The 14,662-nt window shown below is 38.3% G+C and overlaps 1 protein-coding gene across 1 annotated transcript in view; it reads left to right on the forward strand.

Moving 5' to 3' along the window:
* LOC125454017 (signal transducer and activator of transcription 1-alpha/beta-like) overlaps nt 1-14,662 on the forward strand; it is a 49,354-nt gene that overhangs the window by 20,522 nt on the left and 14,170 nt on the right. Inside the window, exons 9-22 of the mRNA XM_048534258.2 lie at nt 241-399; nt 1,110-1,202; nt 4,139-4,198; nt 4,487-4,516; nt 4,618-4,711; nt 4,866-4,907; nt 5,171-5,254; nt 5,667-5,765; nt 6,830-6,965; nt 7,839-7,891; nt 7,982-8,076; nt 8,204-8,343; nt 9,227-9,415; nt 13,244-13,319. Coding sequence (XP_048390215.1) covers nt 241-399; nt 1,110-1,202; nt 4,139-4,198; nt 4,487-4,516; nt 4,618-4,711; nt 4,866-4,907; nt 5,171-5,254; nt 5,667-5,765; nt 6,830-6,965; nt 7,839-7,891; nt 7,982-8,076; nt 8,204-8,343; nt 9,227-9,415; nt 13,244-13,319 — 1,350 coding nt within the window. The remainder of the gene's footprint in view (nt 1-240; nt 400-1,109; nt 1,203-4,138; nt 4,199-4,486; nt 4,517-4,617; nt 4,712-4,865; nt 4,908-5,170; nt 5,255-5,666; nt 5,766-6,829; nt 6,966-7,838; nt 7,892-7,981; nt 8,077-8,203; nt 8,344-9,226; nt 9,416-13,243; nt 13,320-14,662) is intronic.

The following is a 14,662-nucleotide window of genomic DNA, read 5'->3' on the forward strand; positions in this document are numbered from 1 at the left end:
TGTCTGTAGTTCGCAATATCTATCGTTTAAAGGGGCAGTTTGTATCTATGGTAGTGCAATTTGTTTGGGTCTCGAGCAAGTTTTCAGGTTTCGGTTTGCACTGGTTTCACTGTTGTTTATTGGGAAAATATGTTAATTGAAAATGTTAAATTTTAAGATTATATAGATTCATTGGAAAATGAAAAAAAGAAAGTGAGAGCTGTAACTTCTGGATAGTTTCATTGATGCTTTTACTTTCAGGTTCACGTTGCTGGCTGAGAGTTTGCAGCAGGTTCGGCAACAGTTAAAGAAATTAGAAGAGCTTGAGCAGAAATATTCATATGATGGAGACCCCATTACTCACAACAAGCAATTTCTGGAGGAAAGGAACAACAATTTGTTTTGCAATCTTATTAAAAGGTAACAATCTTTCAAAGAAAGTTTGAAGAAACATGACTTTAACAAAAAAAAATCTGAATTCTCTCCAATTTAAACCTTGAAAGACACATTTCTCTTTTTTCTGATGTTCTACAGCCCAAAACAAAATGGAAAATGGGACCTGGAGACTGCTAAATTGCTGTGAGCTTTTTTCACACTAGTGACAAAGCTCAATTTATGCCTATTGATCTTTCCTAGTTCCATAAGTGTTGGCAATTATCTTGGCTATGTGCCATATTACTTTGTTCAGCTATCACCTGAGATGGTGTGTTTTAACGGTGACCTTGCTGAAAAAAATTAAACAAAATCAAACTTACCATTACTATTTGTCCCCAGTAATCACTTTTCAACAATGTAGACATTTTGAAGAAACACAGTTACTGGTACACTGTAGACTTCTGTGGACTTTCCCAGTATCTGACCTAAAAGGGCTTGGTTAAAGTGAAAATAAACTTGTTTCTTCCTCTAAGTTGAGAGGCACCCTCAATTCGGCCAGCATCTTCGCTGATGTTTGTGCGTACTCTTACATGTGAATAATGATTAAATTCTTTTCAGATCGTCAACTCATTAACCTTGGCTCCCCTTCAGATCGTCTGTCTCTGGGCATTTGTATTGCCTTTCTTTTAGAAGGAATACTTCATTTGATGATTTACATTAAACTGAATGTATTTATGTTCCACTCTGTACTTCAGTTCCTTTGTGGTGGAGAGACAACCTTGCATGCCAACTCATCCTCAGAGACCAATGGTCCTCAAAACTGGTGTGCAGTTTACTGTTAAGTTAAGGTTAGTGAGTTTTTTTTTTAAACCTTTTAAGTAGAAGTAACCTCCATACTGGAAAATATTAAGTTTTGGGGTTGGTGTGGTATAAGACCATGGATTGATAGTTTTCTCAAAACCATCTAGCTGTATACAGCTAAATCAGCCTTGTCCCTGAATTTAAATCTCATTTTCTTATCAGATTGATTTGAATGAGCGTTTGGGAAGCCTTATGATGTATTATTATTTTGATTGCTCCGAACAGGCCCCAACATTTTATTAAGAGCTTAAGACCATGCGGTCTATAATGAGAAACTGAAGGCATTAAACAGGCTGAAGTAGCTGTAGGCTGTAACTGGAAAGTGTGATGTTTTAAAGGAATAATTTTTCACCATAGCACTTAATTACTCTGCAGATATTTTATATGTATTGTTGATGTGACAATGTTTTAAAACATTCAAAAAAACACTGTTAAGGCCCACAAAAAACAATGGTAAGATGTGCGTCTTAATAAAACAGCATCCATCATTTTTATAAATGAAAATTAATTTGTAGCCTTGTAGCCCTTTTCGGGCATGATGCATTGTGTGATGAACATCAGACTTTACACTGAAATTTCTGTTTCTGAATTGAATGGTTTTGAGTCCATCTATTTCCTTTCACTATCAAAGATGATGATTTCTTATCTGTGGAGAGTTGTTTGCTTATGCATTCCAGCATGGCCGTGGAGACCAACTTGCAGACTGTATGGCTTCTGCAATGTAGGCAAGGATGTTTTTTTTTCGGATTTAAGTCATTCTAATTCTAGCTTGCCTCTTCCTGTATCCTCCTTCCTCTTTGAAGGAAGCAAAATAACTACTAGAAATTGCTCTCCGTGTTGTTCATTCTTGTCCACTTGTTATGTTCTCAATCTGCACTGGGCATGCTTTCAAGGCGCCCTGAACTTTAATCTCAGTTTACCTTGCAGGTAATGTCCAGGCTTAAGTAGTGAATATATGACTCCCTTAATAATTTTATCATTCATCACACATCCACACTATCTGAGCTAAGCTCTGTATTGTGCTCAATTTCAGACATTTCTGCTCTTTGAAGTACTTTGACATTAAGCATCAAGTGGGATGATAAAATGCTTGTGATGAACTAGATGTATCTTAAGTGGAGCCTGCCCAATTGCTTAATATGTTTGAGTTGGTGGACCGTCTCTTCGGAGGAAACTGGGGACTACCAAGGGTTTGAACATTGCAGATTTTGTTTCAAATTTGATGCATCAAATGCTGCAGAGCCTCTGTGAATGGGCAAATTTGCTCTGACATTTCTCTTTCCCACCTCTATGTCAAAGTGTACTTTTCTGACATTGTCCTTCCAAAATCGGTGCCATTACCTATAATTTTCAGAGTTGTGTTATTGATGGTTTTAGAGGGTAGACTATAGTCAGTCACTTTAGAAAATTGTTGCCACTTGTTCAGTAATCGTCAGCAACCCTGTTCGTAATTCAGTTGTGAAACTGCTGTGTTGGATTTATAGCTTTATCAAGAACAGCAGTGCTCAGCCCTGTCTTTCCACAAGCACCCTCTATTTACTGTCAAAGGCATTTGACGGGATGGCAGTGGCACAATGAGTCCTGTTAATGCAGCATTTCACTCATACTTGCTGAAAGGGTTGCAAACATTTGTAAATTTCTCTTGGGACCCCATCTGAGCTTGAAACCACCCTTGAAATTGACTATCTGACAGCTTTGCTGATTTCCAAAGACTTGCTTCAAGATTTCTATTTTTGAGTCAGCCTTTAAAATCAATCTATCGCTGCCCAGTTTATGTTGGCTGAACAGTTGAACATGTCCATTAGGTGGTCGTTTCGCGCTCTTCAGTAATGCTCTGTCCATCAGGAGACATTCCTTGCAGGCATGATGAAATTGAGTCATGTGAGAAAGGACAATATCCTGGCTTCTTGGCTTTATAGAAGTTTCTCACTTCTTCATGCTGATCAGTGTAGCATGAAGCTTGTGTTCTATGCAGCATCTCTTGGCGGTTCCTTTAGCTGTCCTGGAGTAATATCTTAGGGGCAGATGTATGGTTGATTCCCAGCCATGCTGCATTTTTCTCCTGTAACAGTGCCTTAATTTGATCATTTTCACCAAACCAATCTTGGTGGAGTCTTTGCTGTTCCCAGGATAGCATTAGCAGCCTCCTGAATTATTGATATGAAATTTGACTATACCACTTCAGAAAAAAACCCAAATGATGATTTAGAGGACAAGTTTAAGCCTTCGTCTGAGCCTGAATTGTTCACAGGACTTTCTAGCCACGAATTACTAAATATCTCACTTACTTAGCGTTTTAATGTATGTAGATCATCTTTTTGGTGATGATGAATTTCATCTTGAGTGGAACATCCACTCTTCTCGTAACCTTGGCGATCATAACATCTTTTGTCTTGCTCTGTTTTTATATTTTGCCTGCTGTCTAAAAACCGGTGTTACTGATTGATGTTTTCCTGTGACCGCAAAGGCCAGCAGGAGTACATTTGCTGCTATATTTTCCTGTACCTTGATTCCCTAAGACATTTTACCTTAACCTTCACAGTGAAGTCTTTATACAGTAAATATCTCGTCCTATGGAGTACTTGCAGTAGCCGAGTCCTCATAGAGTTTATCCTTGATACCATTATCGGGACATGTGTATGGATGATTGTTGCAAATTTGTTGACACAAGGTTGGTGTAGCTGGGGAACGTATGTTGTTGCAGAGTCAGACTTGATAGCATCACTCACATCTAGCTCTCATACTTAGTTTAAAGCCTCTAGATCACCAAAACAGGGATTAAGAGTTGAAGCGGCAAATGGGAAAAATTGGAACCACTGCTAATAAATAACAAGAAAATGTTGTAATTTGTCACAAGACTATGATTTTCTGTTTAATCAGCTATAGGGTGCCTCTTTCTTACTTTTTTCCAATTTTGTTACAGACTCCTGGTAAGGCTACCAGAACTAAATTACCAATTGCGTGTAAAAGCATCCTTTGACAAGTATGTAACATTATATTACCTGTGTGTGTGTTTTGTTGCAAATTGTAAGAGTCACCTTATTTGCAAAAGTAATAGTTTAACATTAAGGCCAGTTAATATTCATTGTATACAACCATGAGTCAATATGTCTAGTTCAGATCCATATTGGTTTCATAGTAGGATTAAGAAATGTAATAATACATCCTAATTTCTCAGTTGATTTTTAAGACAATTGCTATTTTGTCATTAAATCTGCTATTTTAAGGGTTTTGCATTAGAAATAGGATTTAATACTGTAATTTTTTTCAGGGATGTAGCTGAAAAGTGTGCGATAAAGGGGTAAGCACTGCCAATTGTTTTCTGATCGTTTTTGTTTTATTTTTTATAATTTTGCCTTTTCTCATGCAAGCGATTTTACTTTCTCCCTTCTTTTCTCATAGATTTAGAAAATTCAATATACTAGGAACCAACACAAAAGTGATGAACATGGAGGAGTCAACAAATGGAAGTTTAGCTGCTGAATTCAGGCATCTGGTAGGCAGCTGAAAATCAAACACTTGGTTGAGTTCAGTCACCAGCTATTTCACTGGAATTGTTCATAGTTCAGTTCAGCAATGAAATTTACAAAACGGTACGTATTTTTAAACTTAATGCAATTTCTAATATATGGTCTATTCCTACATTGTAGCAACTGAAGGAACAGAAGAATGCAGGAAGCCGAACAACAGAAGTAAGTGTTATGATGTAATTACCCCCAAGCTCAACTTCTCCTTCAACATCTCCTCTTCTAAGTTTCAAAGGCTCACTCTGTGAAAATGCTGCTTCTTCAAACCATCAGTTCCTGCTTGCCTATCATTTTGGTTATTGCTGACCATGTCATCTCTCAGCACCGATGCATCGAAAGCATAATCTTTTTGGCAGAGTTGCTATTTTTTTCAGACTACTTTCGTATTGTTTTAAAACCAAAATTAGTATTCTAATCTGCTGTAACAGGGTCCTCTTATTGTGACTGAGGAACTTCACTCCATCAGCTTCGAAACTCAGTGCTGTCACCAAAATCTGATAATTGATCTAGAGGTGAGTTTTCAGTACAAAAAAAATTGATAAATTAATGTGGGATCTTGGAGCAATTTTAAGTCAAATTCCATGCTTTTGTGAGTTCAAAATGTAAATCTTGGGACGCAAGTATCCCTGGCAAGTCTGGCATCAATTGTCAATTTCTTGTTACTGAGGCAATGGTGATGGGATCATCACCTTTAAACAAGTAGGTTTAAAATAGTTGAATTTGAAACCAAATCTCATGACTTCTGTTTTTAGTGCCTGTTTGTTTATTTTTACAAAATTAAGAGAGATTAAGTAGATTAATAGCCTCTTCAATGGAACTTTCACTGCTTACATCTTACAAGTATTAAGAGTGAGTTTTGAATTCTTTGAAATCTTTAACTATTTGATATGCTTCTGACTTCTCTTTTCTCCTCCAATTATGCAGACTACATCTTTACCATTGGTGGTGATATCCAATGTTAGCCAGCTCCCCAGTGGCTGGGCTTCTATTTTGTGGTACAACATGCTCGTAAGCGAGACTAAGGTACACTTTCTGTCATATTTTGACTAGCATTGTTGGATAACTTTGCAAAGAGTCACTTTTTGTGTAGGTTGAGGCTATAATGTGTTTGCGTTATTGGGATATCTCTCCAACTTTTCATTAGGTATGATAAGTCTTGCCAGTTAATTGTGCATATCAGAAGTTTAGATGTTATGATACATGTCAAATTTTAATGTGCTGTTTACCAAGAGCAGTGTACAGAAAGTAGTTATGCATTAATTTTATAGATTCTACCAGGGACTTAATACTACATAATTTAATTATCTCAGACACCACCTTTAAATTTTCACTCCTTCCATCACTTAGCTCAAATTGGTACCAACTATAAATTGCACAGCAGAAGCTCTTCAAGACTCATTTGAAAGTATGTTACAAACCTGCAGTCTGTACCACCTGGAAGAATAAAGACAATAGCTACATGGAAACATGATTGTTTGTTCATTTTCCTTCAAGTGACACCACACGTCCGACATGTTTCTCACTGTGGCTGCAGGTACACATAGACCACGCAGACTGCAGCAGTTCAGAAAGGTGGCTCGTCATCACCGTTACAAGGATATTAGAGATTGACATTAAATTCTGAGCTCGCTGATAACGTCTAAATCCCATGAATGAGTTTTTCTCTAATTTTTTAAATTGCTGATGTATATCTGTGCTTATTTATTTGCATGGTTTTAATTATTAAAATGCCCAAAGTGGAGTTATTAGATAGTTGAATATTCGATAGTCTGTTTCATAGTTTTCTGAATGGAGATTTACTTATCAATAAGTTATTGTCGTACAAACTTTGGAACTTATTCCTGTGTTATTCATGAGTTGATTCTCTAGTATATTGACAGACAAACTCTGAACCAGTGAAAAGATCGTATCTCTTAGATAATCACCTGCAATTTAGTCATATTTGTGAAATTTGGAAAAACAACTTGAGGCAAGATTTGCAACATGTAATCATGTGTAGGATTTAAACAGTCCTGTGTATTTTAGTTGAGCAATCCTAAAGTATGTTATTTATTTTTAAACAAGGTTTTTTTCCCCTCTTTCTTCAGACCTTGGCTTTTTTCTCCAACCCTCCAGCTGCCAAGTGGTGTCAGCTGTCTGAGGTACTGAGTTGGCAATTTTCCTCTATCACCAAACGAGGCCTTAATGCTGAACAGCTCAGCATGCTGGGAGAGAAGTTACTAGGTAGGATCTTGGAAAAATCAAAAACCTGATAAGTTGAAAAGGAAAGCTGCAGTTGTCATTGTGTGTTACATTTGGATTTAGTCCCAGGAAAAATGCACCCTGGTTGTCCTCAAAAGCTTTGAAAGGGACTTCATTTAATTGGAGAGTTGTTCTTGTGTATTGAATCCACATGTAATGTATTTTGCTTAACCTATTTTTCCTTTGAATGAGTGAGCCAGAACATGGGTTGCTGAGAGCAACCCTTTGTTTTCCCCTTAGAGTTCAATTATTTCGATATAAATGTTTGGTATTTACAGCTCCTCCCAGTGAGTGCAAGGTTGAAGCACTTTTTAACGACATTTTGTCTAAAGAATTTTAATATTTAATTCTTCAGTTGATACATAATACCATACTTATTGTTGATATGCTTTTAAAATATATACCCTGTCCATACATAAACATGCAAATCTATGTCATTTTCCATTTTAAAATTTTGCAAAACTATTTGAACATAATGGTCATCAAAAAACATGCCTGCAGCAGAGAAAGTTATTTTTCTGATTTTCTTTCTGTATGACGTGTTGATGATTCCTAATGTTGTGGGATAAGATAAAGGTTTTAAAAGAAAGCAACACCCCCTGGAAGAGCTGTGTTATAAATTTGAAGAATGCATGTATATTATAAAACTAAATGATGGCTCATGCATCTTCATCAAAGTGACAGGCTATATACTACACAAAAAACAAGACTAGCTTCCAGTAGAAGAATTGGAACTTTTCAAACGTACCTGCTTCTGAAAAATGCATTTTTAAAAAAAGAAAACCCGTTGGAGAGAATCGTTCGGTAAAATGTGAAAACTGTTGAACTTACAAAACTTGATCTATCTTTACATAGGTACTAATAACTGCTTCAACGACAGTACCATTCCATGGACACGATTCTGCAAGGTAACTGAATTAATTCTAAATCAGTGTTATTGCTAAAAGTCTAATTTTAGAATTGAATATTTTGTTTGATTATGCTTTACAATATTTCAGGAGAACCTGAACGAAAAGCCTTTCTCATTCTGGCTGTGGATTGAAGGGATTTTGGAGTTGATCAAAAAGCATCTTCTGCCTCTCTGGAATGATGGGTAGGTAACCTAACACTCAGCATAATAACCATGTAAATTAATGCAGTAGACTTTCATTGGTGTCTCTGATTTAAGCAACATTAAATTACAAATGTGAGGAAACTAACACAAGTTTGATCCGTTTCAGATGGATCATGGGATTTGTGAGTAAGGAAAAAGAACGTGCTTTGCTGAAGGGTAGGCAGCCAGGTACATTTTTACTGAGGTTCAGTGAGAGCAGTCGAGAGGGTGCCATTACCTTTACCTGGGTGGAAATATCTCCAAGTGGTAAGTGGCTTGAATTCTTCGGTATACAAGTCTCTTGGTTGGTTAGCAATACAAGTTGGTCAGAATTTATTACTTCTCGAAAGGCAGATTTTATTTTTAAAAAAATGCAAGTTGTGTTTTTCTGTTGGGGTCAAGATGTTTAAAGGCAAATTATTAATCATTATCCCAATAAATCAAGAATAAAATATCCAACTAAACTAGGCTTCCTAAATTTGCACCACATTTTTGAAGATGGCGGTGATTAACAACCGGAATATGCAGATTTACATAAAAATATATAAATTAATAGCATATTGTGAGTTTTCTGTTGTGCGTCATTCGCCTGACTTGATAAGGAGAGGGACACCTATTCCCTCCCAGATAGCGGTGACCTACCTTCCTTCCAAACACTGCACTGCTGGGATGGCAGTACTTACAAAAGCAGTCCCATACCTGGTGTGTAATTTTAAACATCTGACGTACAAACATTTCCTGTACTTACGAATGACTGCTTTATATTGTCCTGCATTGTGCTCTGACTAGTGTACACATTGTGTTCTAGCGAGTTTTGAGAAGATTTGTAGCTCAGGTTGAGGTTCTGGATGTGAGTTTGCTCGCTGAGCTGGAAGGTTAGTTTTCAGACGTTTCGTCACCATTCTAGGTATTGTGTTCTATTTGCAATTCAGAGATCACCTGTACATTTTAATGGGATTTTAAAAGAAAATGCTAGTTTTTAAAGAAACCTCACTGATGTGTCACAATCCCTTGGGTTGAGAATGTCCCTTAAGCGGCATATCACTTGCTAGTGCCAGCACCACATCAGGCCCATCTAGGATGCAAATTGGTGTGACTTTTTTTTAAATTTTCATAGCTGAAGTTGAACTTCTTTATTCTCCTCCTTCAGATGAATCTCAATTTCACTCAGTGGAGCCATACACAAAGCATCAACTATCAGCAGTAACTTTCCCAGACATCATCCGCAATTACAAAGTCATGGCAGCTGAAAATATTCCAGAAAATCCACTGAAGTATTTGTATCCCGAGGTCCCAAAAGATCAGGCATTTGGAAAGTATTACTCCAGGCCAAAAGATCGTAAGTATAGCTGCTAATGAAATAAGATTTTCTGTTGTGTAAGTTTAAATAATGATTGGTGCAATAGAATTTGACATCTTGATTTAGACTTATTGATAAGGTTAAAGCACATGGAATTGAGGGAAGCTTGGTGTGATGGATCAGCAACTGGTTTAGTAATAGAACACCAAAGGGTTGTGATAGAAGGCTGTTTGAGTGACTGGAGGCTGGTGTCCAGTGGTGTACTAGAGGATTAATTTTAGGACCCTTATTGTTTGTTATACACATTGTCATTTATGAGCAAATTTGTAAACGACACCGTGTTTGTTAGACTGGTTAATAGCAAAGAAGATGCTTGTAGGTTATAGGAAGATATAGATGGGTTGGTCAGAAGAGCAGAAGTGGCAGATAGTATTTAATCCTGATAAGAGCAACATGATGCACTTTGGGAGAAGAAACAAGATGGACTTTGTAATGAATGGCATGACACTGGGTAGCTTAAAGAAATAGAGGGATCTTGGGGTGAGTTTTCAGATCTCTAAAGTCTGCAGAGCAAGTGAATAGGATAATTAAGAAGGCATATTGGACATATGCTTTCATCATTCGTGGCATAGAGTACAAGAACAAGGAGGTAGTGTTGGGGTTATACAGTGCAATGGTCAGGCCGCAGCTGGAGTGATGTGTGCATTTCTGGTCACTTCACTATAGGAAGGATGTGATGGCACTAGAGGGGTACAAAGGAAGTTCAGCAGAATGTTGCCTGGGATGAAATTGAGCTAGGAGGAGAGACTAGATACATTTGGATTGTTTTCTTTAAAGCAAAGAAGACCAAGGAGGGACATGACTGAGGTGTATAAGATTGAGGGGTATGGAAAAGGTGAATAGAGAGCAGCTGTTCCCCTTGGTTGAGTGGATCAATTATGAGAGAACAAAGTTTTTGGGTAAAGAGCAGGAAATTCAGAGGGGATTTTGGGGGAATAAGATCTTTTCCCACTCAGCGGGTATGGGAATCTGGAATGCATTGCCTGGGAAGATAGTGGAGGCAAGATATCTTACAATGCTTAAAAATATTTGAATGAGTACTTCAAACATCATAACACTGAAGGTTATGGGACAAATGCAGGAAATTGGGATTAGCACGCTTTTAGTGGTAGTTATGTAGGAGCAGCCTCGATGGACCAAAGGGCCTTTTCTAGCTGTATGGATTTGGTTTGGTTTGATTTGATTTATTGTTTTCACATGTACCCAGGTGCAGTGAAAAGTTTTTGTTTTGCGTGCAGTGCAGGCAGATCATGCCTTCCAGTTGCATAGGGTAATAGAGCACAATGAAGAATACAATATTACAGCTGCAGAGAAGGTGCGCAGAGAGCAAGGTCAACATTAACTGTAAACTTTGAGAGGTCCAATCAGAGTTCGAGTAATAGTAGGGGAGAAGCTGTGCTTGAATCTTTTTGTACATGTAGATGTATCTTCTGCCCAACGGTAGAGTGTGGAAGAGAGTACAACCAGGGTGGGAGGGATCTTTGATTATGGTGGTTGCTTTCTCCAGGCAGTGGGAAGTGTAGATGGAGTCAATTAATGGAATGTTGGTGTACGATGGACTGGGCTGAATCTATGAATCTTGAAGATCTGAGAAGTTAAATGAATACTGCATAGTTAAAATGGTTGTGACTTTGCACCCATTTGAATGTTGTTGTTACAATTCCATCATTCTTTATACTTGCAAAAACACGTATGTTGTGACATTTCTGAAAATTAAACCTCTTATTTTGTCATTAAAATGGGTGAATATCTTTAATGAAAAGGTGAACTGTTAACAGAAATTCTTTGACGCAAAGTTCTTTTGTGGTTTGAAGTGTTAGGGTGGTTGTAAACTAGATCTCTTGGGAGTGGGGTGGATGATGAATTCTGGAACGTGTTTGGAAAAATGAACACCTCCCAAATATCCCAGTTTCTTTTCAGCTCAACAATTGCTCAATTTCACCACAAAGTGGGGGGAAAAGTTCAGATTTGGAAGTAGTACGTGACCTTTTGTAAGAATCTCCTTTTCCTTTCCATTTTTTGTTCTTGTTTTTCCACAAATTTGTGTGGTTGAGCAGAAATATTCATTTCTTAAGAGCATGAGTATCAGGGAGAGAGTAAGTAGCTAAGACTGTTCTGTTAGAAGGAGCCCCCAACAGCTAATATTACTCAACAGGCTTATTAGTCTCACTGCAGCTAAGGTGATTTTGAATGCTCCCTGGTCTTACAAGAGTTCCCTGGTGTATTAATAGGGATGTGTGAATGGGCTATTTGGCCCATCAAGCTTTATTGCTATTCAAAATGATCATGACTGATCCTCTATCTCAAAACCACTGTCTTCCTGCTCTATTTCCTTTGTCACCTAGCACTTCTAGAAGTCTATTTATTTCTATTTCTTTCTTGTATGCAATCAGTGATTTCCTTTCCACAGCTTTGTGGGGGCAACAGCACAGAGACTCAATGGTTAGCACTGCTGTCTCACAGCGCCAGTTCCTGGATTCGGTTCCAACCTCAGGCTGTCTGTATGATGTTTGCATGTGCTCCTCATGTCTGCACGGGTTTCCTCTAGGTGCTCCAGTTTCCTCCCACAGTCCAAAGATGTGCAGGTTTTGTAGATTGCCCATACTAAATTGCCCTGTAGCATCCAGGGATGTGCAGGGTTACAGGGCAGAGACAGGGTTTGGGCGGGATGCTCTTCAGAGGATTGGTGTGAACTTGATGGGCTGAATGGCCTACTTCCCACACACTCTAGAGATTCTGTTCTATGAATTCCACAGGTTCACCAGACCAGTGAAGAAATCTCTCCTCCTCTTAATCTGACATTGTCAAGCACATGTACTGATACTGTAACCACCTCCCACCCTGACCTTGTCTGGGCTCTCAAAGGGAAACATTCCTACATTCAATTTGTCCAGCTCTGTCAGAATGTTATACATTTCAGTGACATCCCATTATCCCTCATTCTTCACTCTTGTAACTGCCAGTGAACACAGTCTTGGTCAACCTCTCCTGTTACAAACCTGCCGTCACAGGAGTTGGTGTAATGAACCGTTGCACTTTTTTGCTCTGGGCAATTATGTCTTTTCTTTGGTAAGAAGCCCACAAAGTGCCAACACTCCAGGTATAGGTTCAGCAAAACCCTGTACAGCTGCAACAAGTTTTCCTTGCTCTTATATTCATATTCTCTTAGAAGGCCAACATCATTTGCCTTCCTTCCTAACTGCTTGTTGCACCTGCTTTCAGTGACCATTGCATAAGAAAATGTAAGTCCTTTGTAAATAAACAGTTCCCAATCTATCATTGTTAAATAATTTGCCATTATTTTCCTACTGAAGTAGATAACTTCATTCATCCACTCTTTTTACTGCATTTGCCACACATTTTCTGCTGTATCAACTAATCTAAATTTGCTCTGAAGATCCTCTCCATCACTCCCACCTAGTTTTGTGTTGACAGCAAACATGGAAATATTACATTTGATTTCCTTATCCTCAGTAGTTGAAAGTTCCATAACCACCTGTTAGTTATTTTGCTGTCTTGATGCTTTATTTAGCTGCGACTCTGATATTTAATATTGAACAGTACAATTTCTCCTTTGCCTTTAGAACTGCTATTTGTCACCCAGCGAAGATATCCAATCAGGGACCGCATTCCGTTTTGATTTAGGACATTTGGTAGTTTGACTCTGATGTTCATGCTGTCCCAAAGTATGTTAAACTGGTATAGTTGGAGTGGTCCTCATGACTTGTCCTGGCCAAGTATGTAACTTGACAGTCTCTTATCACCAGCAAGTATAACATAAAGATCATTGTTTCTTCTCTCCTTTAGCTTCAGAGCCTATGGATGTAGATGACTCCAAGACTAGTGGTTATATAAAGACTGAGCTGATCTCTGTGTCTGAAGTGTAAGTAACCTCTTAAGTCATCTTTTCCTCAAAATTGTTTTAGTATATGCATATGTATATTTTGTTTATTGCCTTTCCTACACAAGACAGGATTATAATTAGGCCATTTGAACATTGTTGATATAATTCTGAACTCCATTCTCCTGCCTTCTATCTGTAACACTTGATTCCCTTACTAATCAAGAACTTATCTACCTCTGCCTTAAATACGAATGGACCAATGATTTGGCCCTTACAGCATTCTGAGTGAGTGAATTCCACAGATTCACCAACTTCTGGTTGAATAAATTCCTTCTTATCTCAAATCTAAAGTCACCCACACTCTGAGCCTGTTCCCTCAATTCCTTAGTCTGTCCCACTGGTGGAAAAATCTTCTCCATGTCCACCATATTAGGCCCCTCAGTGTACTGTAAGTTTTAAACAGATTCTCTGTAATTCTTAACTCCATTGAGAACAGACCCAGAGTCCTCAAGAACTCATGTGACAAATCCTTCATCTCTGGAATCTTTGTTGTGAACCTGTCTCGACACCCTGTAATCCAAGAAAATCCTTCCTTAGATATGGGGCCCAAAGGAGCCCACAATATTGTAAACACAGTCTGTCCAGAGCCTTCTACAGCCACAGCAGTACATTTCTGATTTTGTATTAAAGCTTTCTTGAAATTAATGCTAACATTGCATTTGCATTCCTAACTGCCAGATTTCCAAAGCCTTCCCCAATTTGGAAAATAATTATACATTTATTCTTCCTACCATAGTGCATAACCTCACATTTCCCCACATTGTATTCCATCTGACACCTTTTTTGCTCATTGTCTTAGCCTGTCCAATCCTACTGCAGCCTAACTACTTACTGAACACTTCCTGTCCTTCTTTGTGTCATCTGCAAACTTGGTAACAATGCCCTACATTTCTTTATCCAGATCGTTAATGTATTAATGTGAATAGTTGTGATCCTGAGCCTGGCCCTGACCCCTGCAGAACTCCACCACTCATTGGCTGCCATTCGGGGAAAAAAAACCCTTTATCCCTACTCCTCTCTCTGTCAGTCAGTCAGTCCTCTGTCCATGCCAGTATCTTGCCCCTAACGTGGGTGTTTGTTTAGCAGCCTCCTATGTGCCACCTTGTTGAAGGCCTCTATAAATCCAAATAAATCCTGTTTGAACTGCTCATTTGCTAATTCTAACATTAAAAACAATGTTGACAGATTTTGGAAAAGTGCGGACGTAGTAGGGTTGTTGTAATGGGTGACTTTAACTTTCCCAATATTGATTGGAACCTCCTTCGAGCAGAAGATTTGAATGGAGCTGTTTTTGTAAGGTGTGTTCAGGAGGGTTTCCTAAC

Source organism: Stegostoma tigrinum, chromosome 7 (assembly GCF_030684315.1).
Source record: "Stegostoma tigrinum isolate sSteTig4 chromosome 7, sSteTig4.hap1, whole genome shotgun sequence".
In the NCBI taxonomy this organism is placed as follows: domain Eukaryota; kingdom Metazoa; phylum Chordata; class Chondrichthyes; order Orectolobiformes; family Stegostomatidae; genus Stegostoma; species Stegostoma tigrinum.